Below are 23502 nucleotides of genomic sequence, written 5' to 3' on the forward strand. Positions count from 1 at the left end.
TAGTGGGCTCACCCGAGTGAGCACCCTGGTGTCAATCCAGGGAAGCTAATCGAACGCGCCCATTATGGTGATTGTCATTCTCAATATATGCGCCTCGTTTGTGGAACAGGCTGCCAGCAGCAATCCAGTCTGCCAATACATATGACATTTTTAAATCTTATCTGGAAAACCTTTTTAAGAATTACTTTTCATAACATAATTGTTGATTATTGTTTTAACATTGCTGTTTTTTTCGGTTGTAACTATTATTTCTTCTGTGTTTACAAAATTGTCTGTATTTTTATTGGTTTTAATTGTAAACGCTTTGTGATGTCTGTGACATGGAAGGTTTTGTTTAAATAATAAATATTATTATTATTATTATTACTACAATTGTTTGTACTTAAATCATTGATATCTCTTTGCAGGTATGATAATCTAGTGGTGGGTTCCGGTCTGGATCCGACCGATCAGTCATCTGTCTACACTACCCTGTCTGGTCCCAGCCAACCTGATAACATCGTATTGGGAGTGGATACAGCGTGGATTACGTTCACGACCGATGGCTCAATCGTAGACAGAGGATTCTCAATTGCACTTCAAAATGCAAACGGTAAAATAATATTTGAAATCATTCTTTAAAGGCAGTGGACACCTTTGGTGCATGTAATTGTCAAAGGCCAGTATTTTCACTTGGTGTATCTTCACATTATATGCATCAAATAAAGAGGCTTCGAGAAAGACTCTGCTAGGGTCGAATCGTCAGGCCATTAACTATTTTTTGCATTTATACCATTGGTCCATTCGGTTGTAAGTTGTTTGCAACAGCGAATTCTATTTTCTGAAATATATATAGGGTGCGTTCGATTAGCTTCCCCTGTGTCAACCCCGCTGTGCTCTCTCGGGTGAGCCCCTGACAAGAGGTAATCGAACGATCACTCACCCTCTTGTGGTGAGGTCATGCACCTCGGGCCAGCCCCAAGTGACCCGTTCCACAAGCAGGGCACTTGGGGCTGACCGAGGTGAGCCCCTGGAATGACGTCAAAGCTATTCGACTGGACCAGGGGCAGACCGGGAACGACCCAGGGTAGATAATCGAATGCACCTAATATGACAATTTTCATAAGCACTGTTTGGATCTTGCTCTTTTTTTTGGCTACAGATTGTGAGTTGACGTTAACTGTACCAACCAAGGGAAACATTACAGTGTCATCATTAAATTTCCCTGCGAGTTATGACGATAATACCTACTGCTTCTGGACTATCGTTGGTGAATCCAGACGATCTCTACGCGCTGATATCATCAGTTTTGACATTGGTGAGTCTTCTAGATAATGATATAATAATTGGGCTTTTATATGAGGCTCTTCAAAATGCACAATAAATAAACAAGAAAGAAACAAAGAAGAGAGAAGTGTCTGTGGAGCTACATTGAAAATATGATTCAGACCATGAAAACCTGGGTGAACCCCTTCTCTTGCACTGGGTTCTTTTATGTGCGTTACACAACACACAGGACCTACAGGTTTACGTTATATCCAAAGCACCAAGCAGTAGTGGTTAAGTGTTTTGCTTTTAGGACACAAGTACCACAAACCCACACTCTGCTGAACGGAAACACCAGTGCTTTAGTTTGGTGCTCTTATCCGCTCGGCCACGAACTTCAACTCCTGTTTGTCCGACCATCTCTAATCCCCTTTTGTATTTTTATCTCAGAGGATGGTTATGACTACGTGGATGTTGGTGTCGGTAACCTTCCGGCTAATTTGTCCTCGCGTTTCATCCATGCCACCGGTTCTCAGCTTCAACCGTTCAGTGGTGACTCCGCCGATCTGTGGATGACATTTACCAGTGACGGCAGCGGCAGTAACGCTGGCTTCCAGATTATCTTCCTCGATGGTAAGTTGATTTATCTGATCAGTCGCCACTAGTTCTAGAACCCTTCCAGAACCCTTCCAGGACCCTTCTGGGACCCTTCCAGGACCCTTTCAGACCCCTTTCAGACCCCTTCCAGGACCCTTCCAGGTATCTTCCAGGTCCCTTTTAGGACCCTTCCAGGTCCCTTCCAGGTCCCTTCCAGGTCCCTTTCAGGACCCTTCCAGACCCCTTCCAGGAGCCTTCCAGGTATCTTCCAGGTCCCTTTCAGGACCCTTACAGGTCCCTTCCAGGACCCTTCCAGGTCCCTTCCAGGACCCTTTCAAGCACTGATTTTTGCATGTGCATTATATTGTTATTATTTATGAGAGATCACCTAACATCACATGTGGCGAATGGCCACTTTAGGTGGAGGGCTACACGTCACTGTCACCAGGGGCACGTTGCCACCTAATCCTTGGGTTTACCCTTTCACAACTCGCAGGACTTCACACCCATCTAGTAAGGGTAGCTGTAGAGATGAGTTTATCAAAAACACTTTCATTACATCGTTTCTTGTGTCTTCTACCTCACAGATAGCTGTGGAGATACGGTCATTGAAAACACCACTTCAGGGAGAATTGAGTCCCCGAATTACCCCAACTCCTACGCAAACAACCTGGACTGTTCGTGGACAATCCGTGTAGGAGACCTGTTTAATGTCAGGCTGACGTTTGAAGGCTTCAATCTGGAGTCTGGCTATGATCAGCTTATCATTGAAGGAGTCATGGAGGATGGAACTGTGGTAAGAACAAAACAAATATTTTTAACTCTTAAATAAATCTTTTGAATTGTTTAAAAAATCAAAGTTTTTTTTTTGGGCTAATCAGCTAAAGAACCTATTATTATTATTACTAACCACTGACTTTTTATGTTTGCTTTTCAAAGTCTCTGTCTGGTTCTGACCTCCCCGATGTTATCATCAGTGAAGCCAGTGAGATCACAATCAGATTCCAGACTGACTCTTCTGGCGTTTCCAATGGATTTGCTTTGACTTTTGAAGAAATATGTAAGAATTTTTTCTTCAGCCTCTTCATAGCTGACTAGCCTTAACCTTTTTTCATTAAAGGCACTGAACACTATTTGTAATTATATATTGAGATACACCAAGTGAGAATACTGATCTTTGACAATGGGAGACTTTTTGAAAGCTCTGCCACTAGAGGGCAGCAGACCTACCAGGTAAGGGTGCACAACTCCTATAGCAAACAATGGTAAATGCTAAAAATTCAAAAATACTCAAAAAATATTTAGAAGTCTCTCAGCCTCTTGAAAATTAAATCAGATACATTGTCATACAGCTAAACTTCAGATTTCTTCTCAAGTTTTGGTAGGTCAGCATTTTGGAATTTTTGCTAATTACCCTAGATAGAACTAAGAATAAGACTAAGAAGAAACACTCCCCAAAACTCATGCACGACGCTTGTTATCCTTGGGGAACTCGTGTCCAGTACGTCGTGTTCCAGAACAGTTTGGTTTATGCTGGCAATGTGTTATGAAAAACAAAATACAGTTTGGCTAAATCTAAAATACAAAATCAAAAACACACAAAACACAAGGTATTTGCTGTCAGTGACCGTTACTCATGCTTCTCCTATTCCTAAGTTGTTGACATTACCTGGTGAAGAGCGCCCTCTCTTGGTGATTGGCAGATAGTCTAAAGTTTCCCATTACCAAACGCGTCAGTGCATTTAAGTTAAACTTGAGTATACAATAATTGCTTCGGGAAAATCATTTAAAACCTTGGTTTTTTTTCTTTTGCAGACTATTGTCCCGCTGGGTACACAGCTTTCCAAGTTGGCGATGGTTTCACCTGTTACCGCTTCTCTACTGACGCCAAATCGTGGGTTGAAGCTAGAAAGGATTGCCAGTCTACCGTTGATGGGGATCTGATTGTGATTGAGAACGCCTTAGAGAACCGAGGGATTGCTCAGATAACCGGTGGATTAGATTGGTGGTTAGGTAGGTTGTCTATCTACCACTTATCACCTGGGCCCAATTTCGTAGAGCTGCTAAGCACAAAAATTTGCTTAGCATGAAATTTCATTGTTGATAAAAACAGGATTACCAACAAAATTTCCATTAGTTGCATGTTGCTTGTTACTGGTACTCAGCTGCTGTTTGCTTGTCCTGAAAATCACATGGAAATTTGGTTGGTAATCCTGTTTTTATCAAGGGAGAAATTTCATGCTAAGCAATTTTGTTTGCTTAGCAGCGCTTTGAAATTGGGCCCTGTTTGGTTAAAGGAACATGTTACCTTGGATCAGACGAGTTGGTCTTTGAAAAGCGTTCAAACCATTTGTTATGAAATGCATATATATGGTTAGAAAAATGTTTTTAAAGTAGAATATAACTATCCACTCAAGTATGACTCCAAATTGCACGGTTTCCCTTTATGTCACAAACTAACACGGTCGACCATTCACAAAATGGCCGCTCGTGTTTCTTCGCGACGTAAAAGGAAAACCGTGCGTTGTCGAGGCTTGTTTGTTTAGATCATTATATTCTACTTTAAACCATTTGCATTTCTTAATAAATGGTTTCAAATGCTTTTTAAAGACTAACGCGACAGATCCAAAGCAACGTATACCTTTAACATGTCTTTCATAACTCAGTGGGGGGGGGGGGGGGGGGGGGTGGGGGTTAGTGAACAGGCTCTTCAAATTTTAGGGGGTGGAAGTTCTATTAACTTAAATACAGGGCTCTATATCTAGACCCCATTCTCCCAACCTTTTTTTCTTGGTAAAAGAAACTCTTGGTCAATAAATGACTGCATGTTTGCCTTTGTTTTTGATTTTTTGCGGGGGTGTATTCTTGTCTCTTTCAGGTTTCTATGACCGCTCCACTGAGGGTATCTGGAGGTGGGTTGACTGTCTGGCTCCCAATTCATTTGGTAATCTGAACTGGGAGAATCCTGAGGGACCAGACTCGATCGACGGAGATGAAGATTGTGCCGTCATTCTGGATTCTTCCGGTCGCTACGAAGCCATCACTTGCGAGACCCCAAGAAGCTACATCTGTGAAATAGGAGCTCCTAGTAAGTTAAGGCTCCCAATTTCATTGCTCTACTTAGCTTCCCTGGGTCGACCCCGCAGTGCTCACTCGGGTGAGCCCCTGACAAGAGCTAATCGAACGATCACACTCACCCTCTCGTGGTGACGGCATGCACCTCAGGTCACCCCCAAGTGACCCTCTCCACAAGCAGGGCACTGGGGGCTGACCCGGGTGAGCCCCTGGAATGACGTCAAAGCTATTCGAACGTACCGGGGCAGACCGGGGTCGACCCAGGGAAGCTAACAAACGCACCCATTATTCTCTGCTTACTGTGCAGGGTTTAAATTTCTGCGCTAGCTGTGTAAGCTGTTATAAACTAAAAGCACCAGGGGTGGGTTTAACAAAGAGTTAAGACTAGTATTATCTCAAGTTAGGATGAGTTAATCGTTTTAACTTAGGACTAGCCTTAAGTTTTTAATATCTCCTAGGACTAGCTTTTAGTTAGGACTTATCCTAACCCTTTTTGAAATTGGCCCCTGGCCCTGTATAAGCCTTTTTTCCTGGTGCCCTGCACTTATCATCCATTGTACCTAATGCTTGTATGTTTTAAGATTATATATTGTGATATTTGGAAATAAACAAACAAACAAACAAACAAACAAACAAACAAAACTAATCATTTTGAATCCTAATCTTTCAGAGCTTTTCGACGCCAATCCAAGAAACATATCCGGTTTTAGCTTCTCCTCAACCGGAATCATTCTTCAATGGGGTCTGAGTCCGCAACGTTGTGATGCCCTCAGCTACTTCATCCAGTATGAGGATAGCAACGGTGCTAGGGTAAGGAGTTCACGTATAACCGATATTGGTTGTGTAAGGACAGCGAATTTGCCGTATTTTTGACCGCGTGAGGGCGTATGTGGACCAAATTTATGTGATGCAAAACGAGTAAACTCTGTCATGGCTGAGTGGTTAGGAGCACCAAACTCAAGTTCTGGGGGATAAGGTATCGGAGTGTGGGTTTGAATCCTGGTCGTGACACTTGGGTCCTTGAGCAAGACACTTTACTATAATATTGCTTCTCTTTGCCCAGAGGTATAAAAGAGTACCTGCGAGTGTAGAGGTTGATATTGTGTATGAAAAAGCCTTGAGAGCGCCAAGGCAGCTCAGGGCTATATACTCTGGAGGGAGCTGAGACAGATTATAGGAATTTTATTAGCCCAATTAACAGGACATTGATACGGTTATTGTAAAATGCACTTGTTGGGGTGTCGTGGCCGAGCAGATAAGAGCACCGAACTCGAGCTCTTGTGTTTCTGTTGAGCAGAGTGTGGGTTCAGGAGTCGTGACACTTGTGTCCCGGAGCAAGACACTTAACTATAATTGCTTCTCTCCACCCAAGGGTAAATGGGTACATGTGTCAATGATTTAGCTTAGTAGCGCACATTTGTTGCACAGGCTGTATACTGCATAACATTGCCCAGTGACCAGGGGTAATGATGTTGGAAGCGCTTTGAAGGTGTAAAAAGCCTGATTTAAAAAACGATTATTATTGTTATTATTTATAAGAACTTGTTATTATTATCCGCAGACGGATATAACCATCACCAATGTGAATAGCTTCGAACTGATCCTGGATAATCTCCAGCGGGATACCAGTTATACGTTTACCATCTCAACACTGACGTTCACTTCAGGACAGCTTCCCTTCATCGATCCAGTGGAGATCAGAACGCTCCAATTTGACAGTAAGTCTCAAAACTATTTCTCTCTCTCTTCAGTCCGGTGGTGCAAACTGCGCTGCAGTTGACATTACAAGTCTACACCAACATCTCGATCCGCTGCTGATCTTGACGCAGCTGCCATACCCTGTGTAGTCCAATTTTTAATGTCGTTCATCCATGATGTTGCTGGACGACCTTTTCTTCTCGACCCCTGGATTATTTCCGAATCATCCGAAACACATGGCATGTCCAAAGAAACGTTGTACATGCTAACAATTCTCCTCACTGAGTTTTGTGAAATTCTTTTATTCATCTCTCAAAAACTATCCACGACAAATAATATTTTATGGGAAGCTTTCTACCATCGTTGTCTTTAAACCCTGTACATTTAATGTAAATCTGTGGACATTTGTAATTTGTGTCGTACAAAAAATACCCAAACCCTTTGATTCCATTATGCTGATATTTCATTCCTGGTTATAACTCTGTTTTTTTTCCGTCACAGATGAATTTTGTCCGCTAGGCTTTTCTATAGGATTCGACTACGAGTGCTACAAGTTTGTCAGCACGCCCGCCACTTGGGATGAGGCACGCGCTGACTGCCGGTCAGTGGAGAATGGTGATTTGATAGATATCAACACGTATGCTGAGTTGACTTTTATCAACGACACCGTTCCTGGAGAAACCGTGTGGATTGGTGAGTGGAATCGTAAAATAAAAATTCCTGCGGGGTATTTGTTTTAAATTGCCTAACATCACAAGGCCATGGACAGCCACTTCAAGGTGAGGGCTACACTTGACTGATTTGGGCTCGGACACAAATCATCTTCCACAAGAGGCAAGTTGCCACCTATTCCTGGGGCTGGAACAGGGTTACCCTTTCACAGTCCACACTACCTCCTCAAATTATTGTAGTCATCGTTAAATCAGCAGTTAGTTCTGTATGATTCGAACCCACAACGTTGTTATTGTAAGTCCTATAGTCTAACTACTAGACCATAGGTTTACTCTTACCCCCACCCCCTCCACCAAGAAAAACTGCTTTTGTGGTTAAGAACCTTTTTATGAACAACATTAAATAAAGAAACACGCATCTGGAACTCTCTACCACTTAATCTTAGATCTTGTCTATGTACCGCCACATTCAAATCTCTTCTCAAAACTCATCTTATGTCACAGGTTTTTAAGGACTAATTTTGTTGTGTCTGTTTTCTTTCATTTTGTTTGCCTCAATGCCTCAAATCATGTATTATTATTTTACACAACAAGTTTTTATTTTTTATTCTTAGGTTACTATGACAAGGGTATTGAGGGAGATTGGCGCTGGTCAGACTGTGAACTCCCTAATGCTTGGCAGGCAGTTAACTGGGCCGTAGACCAACCGGATGACGTCATCGGCAACCAGGACTGTGCCGAGATGACCCCTGACCTTCTGTGGAATGACAGGGCGTGTAACGGACCAGTTACTAACGGTTACGTCTGTGAGATCTACACCAAAAGTAGGTTGACCAATCAGTCTTCTTGTTTTTCAAAGTTCTTGTTTTTTAATTAGTCTTACTTTTTTTTGAATGATCGAACAGCAAAACAGTTGTCCCAATTTCATATAGATGTTTCCCCAGTGCTTTTGGAATTGTGCCAAGTGCTCCAACCACCACAGGGACTCCTTTCATTTTCAGTAGCCAAATTTGTCAAAGTTCCCCGACCAGGTCTTTTACTTTGTCTTTCAAAGCTACCCTTATATCTCCCGGCACAGCTATGTCAATGAGATGACACATCTTCTTTGCCTTATCTAAGACTACAACATCCGGACATTCCTGATTTACACCACGATCAGTCTGAATGGTAAAGTCCCAGAGACCTGGTCGGTCTCTTTCTCCGGAATATGGTCGTACCATTTTGCAGTCATTTGGACATTCTGGTCAAAGCTTGGCTTGCAAGGTTAGGGTTATGGGAAGGGCTAATCAATAGACCGATCCACTAAGCTCAGCCCCATTGCATATTGACCAATCACAACGCAACGAAGGTTCGACAAATAAGGTCTGACATGCGTGCACGTATCTTGGCCCGCATGGCAGAGTTGTGCAGAAAGCATCGGAGAGCCCAACGTGTTCTTGCTCACACGAGCGTCGTGGGTGGAGCCTACTGGATCGGTGTATTCCAAGACTTGCTGCTGGCCACTTCTTTGTACATCTCAACCGTCCATGAAGTAAAAAATAACCTTCTCTATATTTCATCTTTAGATTACGATGATATTGATCAGAATCCTATTGATCTGGCTGCTGTGTCTCTAACACCCACAAGAGTCTCCATTACTTGGACCCTAAGTTTGCGCTACACTTGCGACGTTCTTGGCTACTCCATCCAGTATTCATTTGACAATGAGACACCAAAAGTGAGTGTAAATTTTTATATTACTTGTGGTAGAAAGCAAGCTTCTTTGATCCTAAGTTGGCATTCAATAATCTAGGCCCTTTAGGTGTATCCAAACATCTGTGAAAATTTGAGCTTGATTGATCATGGAAGTTGCAAAAATCAAAATGAAAGAAAAACCACCCTCGTTGCCTAATAAAAGGCTTCAGGCCTGAAGTCTTTTATTATTTGAGTGAGAAATTTCTCTGGGTCTACTCCAAATAAATATAGATGTAACTTACATAATATTTCATTTATGATAAACCTCAGAATCTTGTCTTATGATTTGATTGAACCCTGTGTGTGTGTTTCTTTTCCAGGAATTGCGCGTGGATGAAGCGTTAACCAATCGCGCCGTGCTTGAAGGACTCGTACCTAACAAGAACTACACAATCACCGTCTCTGCGATCTCCTCTCTCGGGGATGTGGCGCCCTCTTCCTTCACAAATGTGGTCACTCTTGATGGAGGTACGCTAATAAAAATAATAGTGTGCATATCCGTCACTCAATGACGCTTAAGGCGCTTTAAAATTCAGTATTTTCCTGCAAGGTATGTGGGACTACGTTTGAGTTATGAGACCTACTCCTTTTATAGCACCATGTAATGTTTTACAAGGCGCTGTAGCGCACTATGCTGCCAATCAAACCAGGAAACACCGGGGCAAACCCCTTCTCTTTTCAATAAGTGCACTTGGTTCTGTCCCATCCTATAAACAAAGCAATGGTTAAGTGTCTTGCTTAATCAAATTTGTGGTAAATTACTTCTTTCTCGAAAACTACGGCACTTCAGAGGGAGCCGTTTCTCACAATGTTTTAAACTACCAACCTCTCCCCATTACTCATTCCCAAATAAGGTTTTGTGCTAGTAATTATTTTGAGTATTTACCAATAGTGTCCACTGCCTTTAAGTCGCTCTCCATCCTTTCTCATTATTTTCAGAGCTTTGCCCCCCGGGATACGTTGAGGGGTACGACTACGGATGCTACAAGTTTGTCGCCGGAATGCAGTCTTGGAATGATGCCAGAATGGATTGCCAAGCAACCGAAGATGGCGATCTATTGATTATTAATAGCCAGGCTGAGCTGGATTACATCAGTGGGGTGAAGCAGAACATCTCAGGATCCTGGTGGATTGGTATGTAGCACATCTTTTCTGCATGGCAACTCACACCTGTTATCCTTATGTATTTCCTTTTTTCAAACAGTGGACTAAATAGATCGATCCATTAGGCTGCGCCCACGGCGCACATGTGAGCAAGAACATGTGATCCTCTCCAATGCCATTCTGCACAACTTTGATGGCGCGTCAAGCATATGCGCACGCATGTCAGACTTTATTTTGTCGGACTTTTGGAGGCGCAATGGGTCGTGAATGACCAATACGCAACGGGGCGGAGCTTAATGGGTCGGTCTATTGAATCATGCACAAACCAGTAGGGCTGCTAACTGCCCAATGCAGATTACCTGCCTGGTGAATTGGTAGGTAGCAACAATTTTGCTATCATTTTAAAAATTTATATTTAGGGATGAAACCTTCATCAATCTTTTGGGGTAAAGGCCGAGTCGCACTGCAGCGATAACGAAAACGATAACCATCACGACGCAAAGAGAACGCATTGTATTGGTTGAATTGCTCCACGCAGAATACGCACACGCTCATTCAACCGATAGAATGCGTTCTCTTTGTGTCGTTATCGTAATCGTTCTCGTTATCGCTGCAGTAGGACCAGGCCTTTAGAGTTGTTTTGAGAGAGTACAACAACTCATTACGGGAAATCTCCTTTTAAGAAAGAGGCTTAAATAACACATCCTTTTCGTCCGGCAACTCACACCTGTTATCCCCAATTAATTCCTTTTTCTAATACTGGACTTACTCAAGGACACAAATGTCATGACCAGAATTCGAACCCACACTCCGATGACTTAACTACCAGAACTTGAATTTGATGCTTTAAACCACTCGGCCGTGAAACCCTACCAAGATAGTTTTCCTATTACATCCATCCCAGTCAGTTCTAGTAACGAATGTATTTTTGGTTTGGACTCGCTAGGTTTCTTCGATACCGCTGAGGAAGGAGATTGGCGTTGGGTCGACTGCTCTGTTCCCCAGGGTGTTGTCGAGTGGGATGTTGGACAACCTGACGATATCAACGGCACACAGAACTGCGGTGAGCTCACCGAGACCAGCAAGATTAATGACTTGGAATGTGGCGCCATGAGGATGTACGTCTGCGAAATCACTCGAAAAGGTAAGCCAGAAATGTTTTTTTTCTATAAGAAAAATCCTTCAAACAAACCAAGTTTTGATAGATGTTAAAATTTCATCGGGGGGATAAAGAATATTAATTTTGGTTGTTAGCACTGTAATCATTGTAATTTTGGCCTCTTCGGTTTTGATACCTTTTGTAGATCAAGTTTTTTGCCATGACATGAATCCCTACTCACTGTGAATGAAGATTTAATTGCAATATAGTTCACCTGCAGTGGTTTAGGCTACATTGGTTGTCAAGTTTTTGAGGAAAAAAACTTTAAAAAAACAAAACAGAGCAATGTAAAAACTTTGTACATGCTTAAAGAATTGTCTCCTGAGGCAATTTTGGGGACATTGTTTTACTGAACTCATATCTCAAAAACTACAGCACCTCAGTGGGTAATATTTTAAGAGAAGCTTTCTATCATCATTATCTTCAAGCCTTGTAAGTTTAATGTAAATCTGTGGTTATTGTGTTTTGTGTCGTACCCAAACCCTATTTGGACTCCTCAATTGACTTTTCTCATTTTTATTTAATCTAGATTTCTTCCCAAATGATGTGGACCCGACTAATTTTGATGGTGTGTCGACCAGTTCCGACTCCGTACTGCTCAGGTGGACAGTCTCTGATTACAACTGTGACATCAAGGGATACAAGGTCATCTACAGCGAGGCTTCAGGTCAAGAATCCGTTCAGGTTTGTTCTTGTTTTATTTGTTTTATTTATTTAATAATTTATTCTGGCACTTGAGACTTCCTCTTTTCCGCTGATTTCATCTTTTTGGGGTTTTGATTTTCCACTTTTTTTCTTCAATTTCTGTGGGTAAAAATAAAGGAATATTATCTTTTCCTCTTTGTTGTCTTGCCCGGATTTCTCTTTTCCTCTTTTTTTCATGGATAGTTACTTACTTGTCTGTTTATTTAGTTATATTTTTTGTATGAGGTTTTGCCTCATGCAATCAAGTTATTGGAATCAAATTTTTGACTCCAATAAGTGGCCGACCGTGTTAGTTTGCAGAGTAAAAGGAATTTCACGCAATTTTGAGGCAGGTTTGTGTTGATTAATGTATTCTACTTTTACAACATCATTCTACCCATGCAATTGATAACAAACGGTTACAAACGCTTTTTATAGACCAACTCAACCGATCCAAGGCATCGTATTCCTTTAAACATGGCCATGTGATCTACTCTCAGCCAATCAAGAGTGGATTAATTGTCCAAAGTATTTATGAATCGTTTATTTTTTATTAAACTTAGATTGTTCCTGGATCTGACACCAACATTGTTAACATAACTGGACTTCTCCCGGAGACAGAGTACTCCTTTAAGCTGTTGGCCTACACCGAGTTTACCGACCGCGAGGTTGCTGCTTTAACGACTGAAATCACCCAAGAGGTTTTCTGTAAGTTGACTCTAATTATTTTGTGTTACGAACCTCAGAAATATTTAGCTGTGTTGCAACAGTGAACCCCCTCCCCCATCCATTTTAGCATGCTACAATGGTGGGCCATCAGACAGGGTTCCATGTTTTCCATGTAATCTATCTGCCAATTGAAAAATATTACGGAAACAGGAGCTCATACAGGTCGAAGAAAAACGGATACTGTTTTGCAGACTTTTAGTTGTTGTTTTGTTTCAGATCTAAAACATTTCCCACGGAATTGCTTTCACTGGTATCGCGCTTGATACAGCTAGAATTCTTTTTAGTCATTTGCAAGCAAAACGATGAGAAAATGCATTGTATAAAACACAGAGTCTCTTTTACTCATGCTTGTCGGAAAACACTCATGATGACACATACCTATATTTTGCGAAACAAAATCCAACACGCGGCTGACGTGAAAGGATACAGTTTTCATATCCGTATCTGTATCTGTATCTGTATCCGCACGCTTGCGAAACCTCTCTGACATCTGTGATTTACTTAACAGTTAACTCTGCTCTCTTCTCATTTCTTTTAAAGTCCCCTGCCCAGAGGACGGTTGGGAGTTGGGCTTCGGTGACAAATGCTACAAGTTTGCCGCTGCTCTTGAGAATTGGTTTGACGCGAGGGCCTTCTGCCGACAGGAAGCAGACGGTGATCTCGTGATTATCGACTCCCAGGAAGAGAACCTGTACATCCAAGAGAGAGCTCAGGGAGGTGATTGGTGGATCGGTAAGTATACTCACCAATCACAGGGTTGCAGGTTCGAATCCCGAGCTCACCTCTGGCTCTGAGATGAACTGTGTTTCAAAATGTAGATCACACCGGCTCTGGTTTTGTTTTATTAATTTTTATGTGGTTTAGCCCAACTCATAAGGCTGTATGGCCACTCCAAGCAGGCATGATAATCTTTCTATTTTAGCCTGATTTCAGTTTTTGTTGCCGTTGGTAAATTCAGAAAAATTGTGATTAAAAAGTCTGACATGTCTATTTTTAAAAGCTTGTGATTACCAAATGTTGACTTTCCCTTTAACTGTCTCGGATCATCTCTACTGATGTTGCTAGTCGTCGATGTACACGTAAAGACACACTGTTGTTACTTGTTGTAGGTGTTATTTTGTTTATTTTGTTTACTCAACTTGTAAAGCTGTAAAGCTGCTGTTTTGTTTTATTTTGTTAGCTGTTCCTTGATAAGCCCCGTTTTGGTGAGTGTGCTTCTACATTCATAACCTATTGACTAAATGTTGCTTTGGGTTGAATTTAAATTTGTTTTTTCCATCCCTTTTTTAGGTTTCTACGATCTATCAGTCGAGGGCGACTGGCGATGGACCGACTGTTCTGAACCGACTCCCTGGACCGTGTCCAACTGGGGTGAGAATCAGCCCAATAACCTGAACGGCAACCAGCACTGTGGTCAGATCTTGAACGATGGTAAATACAACGACTGGCAGTGTAACCGAACCATGCAATACATCTGTGAAATCACCGTCAAATGTAAGTACCTCATATTGCTCTTGTTTCTTCTACTAAGTTGTTGGTGTGTTTGCTGCTTGCTCGAAGCTTTTACTTCTTCATGCTCCAAAGCTGATATATTGTGGCGTGTATACTCTGCTCGTCTTTTTTTTTCTTTCTTTGTTTTTCTCATGAAGATGAGCGGAGTATACTGTTTGAAACGTCAAGATTTAGACCGGCTCTTTTCAGAGCCAACACTCCCTCAAAAACAAATTAATACATGGTTGTACCTGCAAGTTTACTATTAATTATAGTTTATTCTTATCATTCACGCCATGCAAAGCTTCAAGCATCACTCACCGATTGACAATTTATTTTTTCAGCGTTTGAGCCAAACGACGCCAACCCAACTCGCCTCAGAGGCATCGTGGTAAATCCCAACACCGTGACGCTCACCTGGAGACCGTCTCTCGTCTCGTGTGACGTGATTGGTTATCGCATCCTCTACAACAACCCGCTCATCACCACATTCCAGGAAGTGCTCGGTGGAAACTCGACACAGATCACCATCTCGGGTCTCACGGACGGTATTCCCATCACCTTCTCGATCGCCGGGTTCACCTCGGAGGTTCTGCTCACGTACGAAACTCGAGTCACCATCGAAATGCCGTCTCTGGATGGTGAGAAATCTATTTATGTTTACCCACTTATCATGATCAAACAAAGACATCTTCATCCGTCTACCTCTCACTCCCTTTTTGTTGTGCCAATTCAACTTTTGCAGAAAGATCGATCTCCATATTTGGCCCACCTGTTTCAGCAGGTTTACTAACTATTCTTTATGCTATAGTTTTTTGTTTTCATTTCATGTTTTATGACGTTTAAATTTTTTAAGACATTTTTAATTCCTGTTCAGTTTTTAACTGCCAGTCATGTTTTTAATAAACCGTTATTGATTTGAATTGAATTGATTCATCTGTGCCTCAGCGCCTTAGAGAAAATTTTAGATTTTGGCGTTCTATAAATGACTTTGATTGATTGATTATCATGATCTGCTAGACCTTTGTGAGGATGGTTGGGAGCCAGCAGCGGACTATCGTTGCTACAAGTTTAGTTCACAGCCGAAGACGTGGGAAGATGCCAGGAAAGACTGCCAGAATGTAACGGATGGAGACTTGGTCATCGTTGAGACCGAAGAAGAACACGGATATCTAGTCAACAGAACCTTAGGTGGAGACTGGTGGATTGGTGAGTTGATTTGTGGATTGTTGTTGATAGCTATAACCCCGGCCATAATGCTTGGGCCACCAATTCCTATGGTTACATAAAACCATTTCCTGACAATAATAATTCCCCCCACCCCTCCGTCCTCCGCTCAATGTTGACTGGAACGGCCAATCAGAACTAACATTGAAAGGGGGCAGGGGGTGGCGAACGAGATATGGCCGGGACTGTAGGTGGCAGCAGACTTACCAGGTAATAACCATTGTTCTCGGTTATGTGCGCATACTCAGATTTACTTAAATTGTGGCAATTACCTGGCAAGTCTGCTGCCACCTAGCCTTCCTAAGTCTCCCATTAACGGATTATTCTTCCTGCCTGGACATACTTGCTCGGGATTCTTGGCGATATCTCAAAAGAGGGTTTGCAGTAACACCGTGTAATGACTATCTCTAGAACAGTTGGTTTCAACTCGACTTTTTAATCGTCTTCTTGAGAAAACTTATAGATGTTAGTTTTAGTGTGTACATCTTTATATATACTTAAGATTAAAAAAAACCAATGTACACTTTGCTTTTAAACATTCTCATCTTATCTTTTTTACAGGACTTTACGACCAGGGAACTGAGGCCAACTGGCGTTGGGTAGATTGTCAAGCTCCAAGCGTCTGGGCGGAGACTAACTGGGCGTTCGGGCAACCCAATGATCTGGATGAGAACCAGGACTGTGGTCAGATGCTTCAGTCGGGACTCTGGAACGACTGGAACTGTGAACGACCAATGCAGTACATTTGCGAAATCAGTCCAAAACGTTTGTAACCTTTTTGTTTTTTTCCCCGATGAACTTTAAAGGCCAAGATAACAATAACGGCGCAAAGAGACTCATTCTATTGGTTGAATTGCTCCACGCAGAACACGCTCACGCTCATTCAACCAATCGAGGCATGCATTTTTATCATTCTCGTTTACGTTCGTGTTATCAAGGCCTATGTGACCGGGCCTTTGGCTTTTTTTTTTACTGCATTTGAAGTTCCTTAAGTATTTATCTTATACTTGGTTTATATGTTGTTGATTAGAAACTAGGGCCTTATCTCTAGCCTTGGCATTGGCTACGACTCAGGCTGGGGCTTCCGTTATCAATTTTAGAACAGTGCACAATTTTGCAACCTCAAATGGAGCCCGGAGTGGTGTAAGTCATTGGGGTATGGGTTCGAATCCAGGTCATGACACTTGTGTCCAGCCTTGAGGAAGATGCTTTACTATAATTGCTTCTCTTCACTAATGGGTAACTGCTAGGATGGAGGTTTATATTGTGTTAGAAAAGACATTTGGAGCGCCATAGCAGCCCAGGGTTGTCTAGATGGATTGCAATATGTGTCATCCACCGCCATCTTTGATGTATTAAAAGTGCACGTGCAGCGCGTACACGTGTCCACTTTTCCCTTGTTAATACATCAAAGATGGCGATCGAAGACGCGTACTGCAATCCATCTATACTCCCCAGGGAGCTTAGAAAGAATAAAGGAATGTTATCGGCCCAGTGAACCAGTGCACTAATGTAAAGCGCATTGAAACGGTGACTGAATAACAACTTATTATTATTATGAACACTTTTTCTCTCGATAGCATTTACTTCAGAGGACGATCAGAACCCAATCTTCTTCCGCGGCCAAGCCCTCGACACAACTTCAATCCAACTAAACTGGCGTCCATCCCGATTCAACTGTGAGGTCACTGGATACCGAATTGTCTACGAAGAAAACGATGTTGGCGTGACTAAGTTCATAGAGGGCGGTGCAACAACTTCGGTCCTCTTGAAGAACCTCGATCCAATGCAGGTCTACGTTTTCTTCATTGGAGCAATCACAAAGGATAAGACCTTTGACCTGGGACCACGATCTGTCCGCATTATGCTGCCAACAAGTAAGGTTTTTCCCAGTAGCTTTGTCTACCACCATTTTTTCATTAATCCCTTTTATAATTGCAAATTTTGTATTTTTATCTTTTTCTGATATATTTTTTTAAAAAGTCGAAATTGCTACTACTTTTACTTTTTGTTTTTATTTGACATATTTTTGAACACAAATAAATGTGACTTGTTTAATCTATTTTCCTTTTTGTTTGTTTGTGAAGAAATCGTGCAAATGAATGATTCTTTTCCAAACTTCAAATCTCTAACACTTCCAATGATAAAAATAATCATAAATTCATCTTGTTTTCTAAAACAAAAAAGACCAAAACCCTTAAACTGTTTTTTTTCTGTATTCAGCTGATGGTTGCGGCGTGACTGAGTTTACGATGGAGAGCGGTATGATTTCGTCTCCTAACTACCCCAAACCATACTCGTCCAACCAGGATTGTATTTACACCATCTCCCTACCGGATGATACTTCATCCCTGCAGCTCAACTTCACTGACTTGGACCTCGAGAAAGGGTAAGTTAAAACATGTGCTTGAGAAGGGTAGAGTCGTCAGCAGTTAAAGTATAGAGATCTCATTTATTTATATTTTTAGATGATCTTTTCATCAAGGGAACTGGACAAAGTCCAATGATGTTGGTGTCGTGGGCGAGCAGTTAAGAGAAACAAACTCAAGCTCTTGTGCTTCTGTTCAGCAGAGTGTGGGTTCAAGTCCTGGTCGTTTCACTTGTGTCCTTGAGCTAGACACTTAACTATAATTGCTTCTCTCCACCCAGGGGTTAATGGGCACCTGTGAGGGCAGAGATGGTTCTTGTGATTGATTTAGCCGAGTAGGGCATATTTATTGCACAGGCTGAATACTCCCCACCAGGGAGCATAAAGGGCTGGTCACACAGGCCCTGATAACGAGAATGAAAACGAATAAGCGTGGAGCAAATCAACCAATTGAGGTGTGCATTTTTTATCGTTTTTCGTTTTTGTTCTCGTTATCGGGGCCTGTGTGACCTTAAGGAATGAATTTAGGCCTAGTGACCAGGGGTGGATTTCACAAAGAGTTAGGACTAGTCTTATCTCGAGTTAGGACCAGTTTCTCGTCCTAACTTAGGACTATCCATGCATTTTGTATATCTCCTAGGACTAGTCCCAAGTTAGGACTGGTTCTAACTCTTTGTGAAATCGACCCATGGGGTAATAATGTTGGAAGCGCTTTGAGACGTGTGAAAACCGTTTTATAAAAACTGGTCATTAACATAATTGTTATTATTATTATTATATTAGAAATGCCATGCTGACAACAGCCAATCTCTCGCATACAAACATCGCTTTAGAATCTATGATTATGAATTGCACAATCATAGATTCTTTGTATCTGAATTTTGCTTACACGGATGCATGCCTTGTTTGCTGCTTCCCCAGAAATGAATAATCTTAATGTATGTTTTTTTTTATGTTGGGTTTTTGCAGTCAAGACTTTTTGATGATCGGTGCTGGTCCGAAGCCCGACATCGACACCCTGTACACCTTTACCGGGAGCGTGCTGCCCGATTCCATCACAATCGACTCGAGCCAAGCATGGATTCGCTTCTTCTCAGATGAGTCAAATGAGAATGCGGGATTCCAACTGATGTACGGAGCCACCCAAGGTAAAAACACAGCGTTCAGAATGAGTGTCGTAAATCTCAAAATTTTACAAAGATTTTAAGCAGCAATATTATTATTATTTAATAATAATAACGATGACTAGAGCAAGTTAGTCGGAACATTGAGACAAATTTAAGAACTCACTCCGCGGTAGTGCAGTTAATAAAGATCCTATAAGCTAAAGTAGTAGTCCCAGCCAATTTTCTATACCAACCGCCTGGGTAGTGGTTAACAAAGCAGGACAGTTCTTTTCAGAACTGAGAAGTCTCCCGAACAATCTACCCGGTCAGTTTCCTTTGTGGTTTATATTGACAAATAAATAATAATACAAATTCCTTTTATAGGAAGAACAGCAATGCAATTATGTTTGTAATGGGTAAACTGATTGTTTGTTAATCGTTTTCGCGCTAATTGTTTATTTTTCAGGCAATGCTCTGACAGGCGAGGATATTGGCAGTGTGTCTATAGTACTGATTGGTCAGAAGTTTAGCACGGTAAGCTACTCTAGTTGTAATTCTAACCAATAACAACGACAGGGGGGAAAAAAGCAAAGACATATAAACAGACAAGAGCGCAAAGCTACGATTCTTTTGGGAAAAACTTTTTAAAAGGATTACGATTCGGATTATAATGCCTTTTCAACTAAATCAAAAGGAATCTTTTAGAGAATTATGTGTGAGGAATGGCTTAGAAAACATGGAGTCATGGAACTGTTATTGCTATAAAAATGTATAAACCCTGTTGTCATTTCAGCAAGCAATTTTGGTTCGTAGTATTTGAAACTTTGCATGGTGGAAATATGATATGGAAAGGTTTGTGGTAACACTATGTAATGACTATCTCTAATGAGTTGGGGTGGTTCTGAAAAGAACTGTTAGGTTCAATTCGACATTTCGATCAGTGGCGTGTCTTGGCCGAGCGGTTTAGAGCACCAAATTCAAGCTCTGGTGTTTGATCAGCAGAGTGTGGGTTCGAATCCCGGTCGTGACACTTGCTACGTAAAATTGGGGAAGTAGTGCTTTCTGCTCGACTGGCTAGGCTTCGGACTGATGATACCCAAGCCTACATCCGTATGGACTGTAAAAGGGGTAACCCGGTTTCAGTCTAGGTGGCAACGGCCTCTGGAAAAAAATAATTGTAGCCCACACCTTGAAGTGGGTAGCCCTCGTGTGTCTGGCGACTTGCATAAAAATAAAAAGTATGCTTTGATCGTCTTCTGGCTGGAGAAAGCTGGACTCTGATGCTGCATGCTGCTTAATCTTTCTTCAAACCCAAACTACTTTAGAATAGACCCAGTCAGTTAAAAATTGACCAAGAGTTCATCTCAAAGACTTAATTAAGACTTGAGGTTGAAACGGTGATGAGCTGTCAGAGCTACTAGAATAACGGTTGTTGTTGTTGTGTTTGTTTGTAGTTTGACGATAACATGCAGACGGACTTTGCGATCAGTGTTGCCGCTCAACTAAATGTCTACTGCAGTGAACAACTGGACAACTGTTTAGCTGGACCAAGTGCTATTTTTAGGTAAGTGCCCCCCTCCCTTCCCCAAAAACGAAGTTAATAAATAAATGGAAATCTTTGGCGGCCTTTCACGAGGCCAGGCCAATAACCAGGATTTTTATTTTGTTATTTTATTTTTATAATAAATTTAATTCCATCCACCTCACACATGATGAACGCGAGCCAAGATTTCAGAGCTAACCAGGTTTTGGTGCTGCACGTGATTTGTGCCGCACGAATTCAAAGTTGTTTTCATTGGCACGTTTTCGTAAATCATCAGCCGCGCTTTCATACCTTGCATTCGTTCATCCTCTTTTCAAAAAAAAAATCTGAAATAAATAAAATATTGAAATACAAAGGAAAAACAAAAAATTGAACCCCCCTAGTATGATCACCGGACCGAAAAAAATGCTGTAAAATTGCTGCCCGATCTATACCAGCACCTTGGGTTTTTTCTTATACAAACAGACACGACGTTTCTTGCACTTGTGTATAGATGATATCAGGTTTAAATGCTTGGTGAAAACAAGTTTGTCTTTTTGTGACCTTTGACACAGCTTCCGACAGGTCTACTACACCAGTCTTCAGGATGCCGCTGACGGTCTGGAAGTGACCTTCTGGGTCAGTGACCCCAGTGATGTGACCCAGGAGCAAGCCGGTCTGACCTCTGCACAGCTTCAGGCCATGTTGGACGCCAAGAAGGATGCCTTGCAGAGTAGTACGTTAAACCTCTTAGAAATTTGATAAATCCATCGTTTTGTTTAAAACAGCCACGAAATTGTTCTTACTGAAGTCTGATTTTTGCTATTGGGAAAAATAAACAGAAATGATTGAAATTACAACAGATTTGCATGATTTAAGATATTGCCGCTTTCATACTGGACCCAGTAACTGGGACGCTGTGCTCCTTTTTTTTCAAAATGTTGTCATTGTTTGTACTAACTAGTACGACCGATAGTACAACCGATAATGACAAAATTACGAAAAAAGGAGTACAGCCCCCCAGTTACTTGGTCTCTTTTCATACTTTGTAAAATGTCAAAGTTTAAATGACAAACAGTGTTGGAACCAATCATTTAAAAAATAGTACTTTGTAATCATGGAAGTTTGGCTGCATGGGTTTTCCATAAAGTGTCTCTTCCTTAAACGATGACGAATAAGTAAACACTGGGTCCGAGCTGATGGTGATTGATTTCTCTACTTTCCCTAGATGGCCAGTTTGACTTCATCAGCAGTGAGAGCGAGCCCAGCCCCTTGGAGGAGCCGTGGGTCATTGCTCTCTTGGCAGCTCTTGGGTTCTTGGTTCTACTCCTGCTCGGTGTGATCGGAAACGATCTGACGAAGAGAAGGTGAGTCTAGGAACCACATAGTTTTTTCTTTAAACAGTTACTTGAACGAAAATGGCAAGTTGTGATGTTTGCTGAATTTCATTTGAAATGTTTTCAATCAATAAGGAAATCGAGTCATGAAATAGATTTGAATTGTGTAAAAAAAAACAATCATTTCAAATACCCTTGTCCAGTGCTTTTCTGAAAGATTCACGAAAAGCTCTGTTGCGTCATCACCCATGTTCTAAGAAGCGTTACGCGGTAACCCTTCTCAGATTCATATAAACTGTTATCTTTTTACATAACCACATTGCTTCCAAGTAAAATGTATCTCAAAATGTTCTATACTATCAAGTTCTGTTATAATAATAATATAATAATATAACAAGAGACATTTATATAGCGCTCTTAAACGAGGTACCACAGCGCTTTACAAGAAACTATACAATAGGCAAATAAATAGTGGCACTGATAATGGAAAACAGTTGAAAACTGTTGTAGGCGTCTAACCAAAAGTTTTTTATTGCCATAAATTAAAAGTGATTACCAAATGTATACTTTCACTTTAAGATATCTCTAAAGGCACTGGACACTATTGGTAATTGTCAAAGACCAGTCTTCTCACTTGGTGTATCTCAATATATGCATGAAATAACAAACCTGTGAAAATTTGAGCTCATTTGGTCGTCGAAGTTGCGAGATAATAATGAAAGAAATAACACCCTTGTAACACGAAGTTGTGTACTTTCAGATGCTTGATTTCGAGACCTCAAATTGTAAACTTGAGGTCTCGAAATTAAATTCTTGGAAAATTACTTTCTTTCTCAAAAACTACATTACTTCACAGGGAGCCGTTTCTCACAATGTTTTATACTATCAACAGCTCTCCATATTACTAGTCACCAAGAAAGTTTTTTTGCTAACAATTATTTTGAGTAATTACCAATAGTGTCCACTGCCTTTAATATCATTCCTCTTCAACAACAAAAATCAATCAAAATTATTTCAGTTCAAAAAAATTCCATTGAGAAGCATTTTTCTTTTTCATTATTCTGCAAATAATTTGTAATAATATTAATAAAAATTTGTTTTGAACAGAAGGAGAAAATCCACAGACTTTGGATCCGATACATTGAGTCAAGATCTTGAATTGGAATCACAAAGCAGTAAGTACACTAGCATAATTTTGTTTTGCTTAGCTTTTTTATGTGCTTTAGCTGTTGTGAACTTATGATTAATTCAAATTCCTTTGGATGTAAATGTAAACATTTTGCTCCAGAAGACGATCGGAGCATACTGATCGAAGCGTCGAGTTGAAACCAACCGTTCTTTTCAGAACCACCCTCAACTCATTAGAGATAGTCATTACATGGTGTTACCGCAAACTTTTCCATATCGTATTTCCACCATGGAAAGTTTCAAATCCTACTTATTTTGCTTATTGCTATTATTTTGCTTTTCTCCCATCCTAGATTTTGTCACCGATGATGAAGAGCTTTTTGCTGATGGGGACGATGAACCTGTGACCTTAAGGTATTCCAAAAAAAATATTATTCCCTCAAGTGTTTGCTCGATAATGTTGCATTTATACATCTAGCATTTAGTTTGTTTTTTGTACTTGGTAATATTTTCAATCTCCTGACGATGACTAGAGCAAGCTAGTCGAAACGTTGAGACCAAACCCAAGAATTGACTTTGCGGTAGTACAGTTAATTACGATCCTATAAGCTAAAGTAGTAGTCCTGG

The 23502-nt window shown here is 41.1% G+C and overlaps 1 protein-coding gene across 1 annotated transcript in view; it reads left to right on the forward strand.

The window, feature by feature from the left end:
• LOC139939480 (uncharacterized) overlaps positions 1-23502 on the forward strand; it is a 57859-nt gene that overhangs the window by 32935 nt on the left and 1422 nt on the right. Inside the window, exons 29-58 of the mRNA XM_071935434.1 lie at positions 1142-1297; positions 1696-1878; positions 2430-2638; positions 2782-2902; positions 3658-3855; positions 4721-4930; positions 5588-5727; positions 6479-6635; positions 7117-7308; positions 7901-8110; positions 8852-9003; positions 9341-9488; positions 9960-10154; positions 11071-11268; positions 11813-11967; positions 12531-12675; positions 13237-13428; positions 13987-14190; positions 14532-14828; positions 15208-15396; positions 15976-16179; positions 16995-17291; positions 17638-17803; positions 18752-18930; positions 19355-19422; positions 20343-20452; positions 20986-21146; positions 21639-21777; positions 22855-22922; positions 23229-23289. Coding sequence (XP_071791535.1) covers positions 1142-1297; positions 1696-1878; positions 2430-2638; positions 2782-2902; positions 3658-3855; positions 4721-4930; positions 5588-5727; positions 6479-6635; positions 7117-7308; positions 7901-8110; positions 8852-9003; positions 9341-9488; positions 9960-10154; positions 11071-11268; positions 11813-11967; positions 12531-12675; positions 13237-13428; positions 13987-14190; positions 14532-14828; positions 15208-15396; positions 15976-16179; positions 16995-17291; positions 17638-17803; positions 18752-18930; positions 19355-19422; positions 20343-20452; positions 20986-21146; positions 21639-21777; positions 22855-22922; positions 23229-23289 — 5104 coding nt within the window. The remainder of the gene's footprint in view (positions 1-1141; positions 1298-1695; positions 1879-2429; positions 2639-2781; positions 2903-3657; positions 3856-4720; positions 4931-5587; positions 5728-6478; positions 6636-7116; positions 7309-7900; positions 8111-8851; positions 9004-9340; positions 9489-9959; positions 10155-11070; positions 11269-11812; positions 11968-12530; positions 12676-13236; positions 13429-13986; positions 14191-14531; positions 14829-15207; positions 15397-15975; positions 16180-16994; positions 17292-17637; positions 17804-18751; positions 18931-19354; positions 19423-20342; positions 20453-20985; positions 21147-21638; positions 21778-22854; positions 22923-23228; positions 23290-23502) is intronic.

This window comes from Asterias amurensis, chromosome 7 (genome assembly GCF_032118995.1).
Source record: "Asterias amurensis chromosome 7, ASM3211899v1".
Classification (NCBI taxonomy): Eukaryota; Metazoa; Echinodermata; class Asteroidea; order Forcipulatida; family Asteriidae; genus Asterias; species Asterias amurensis.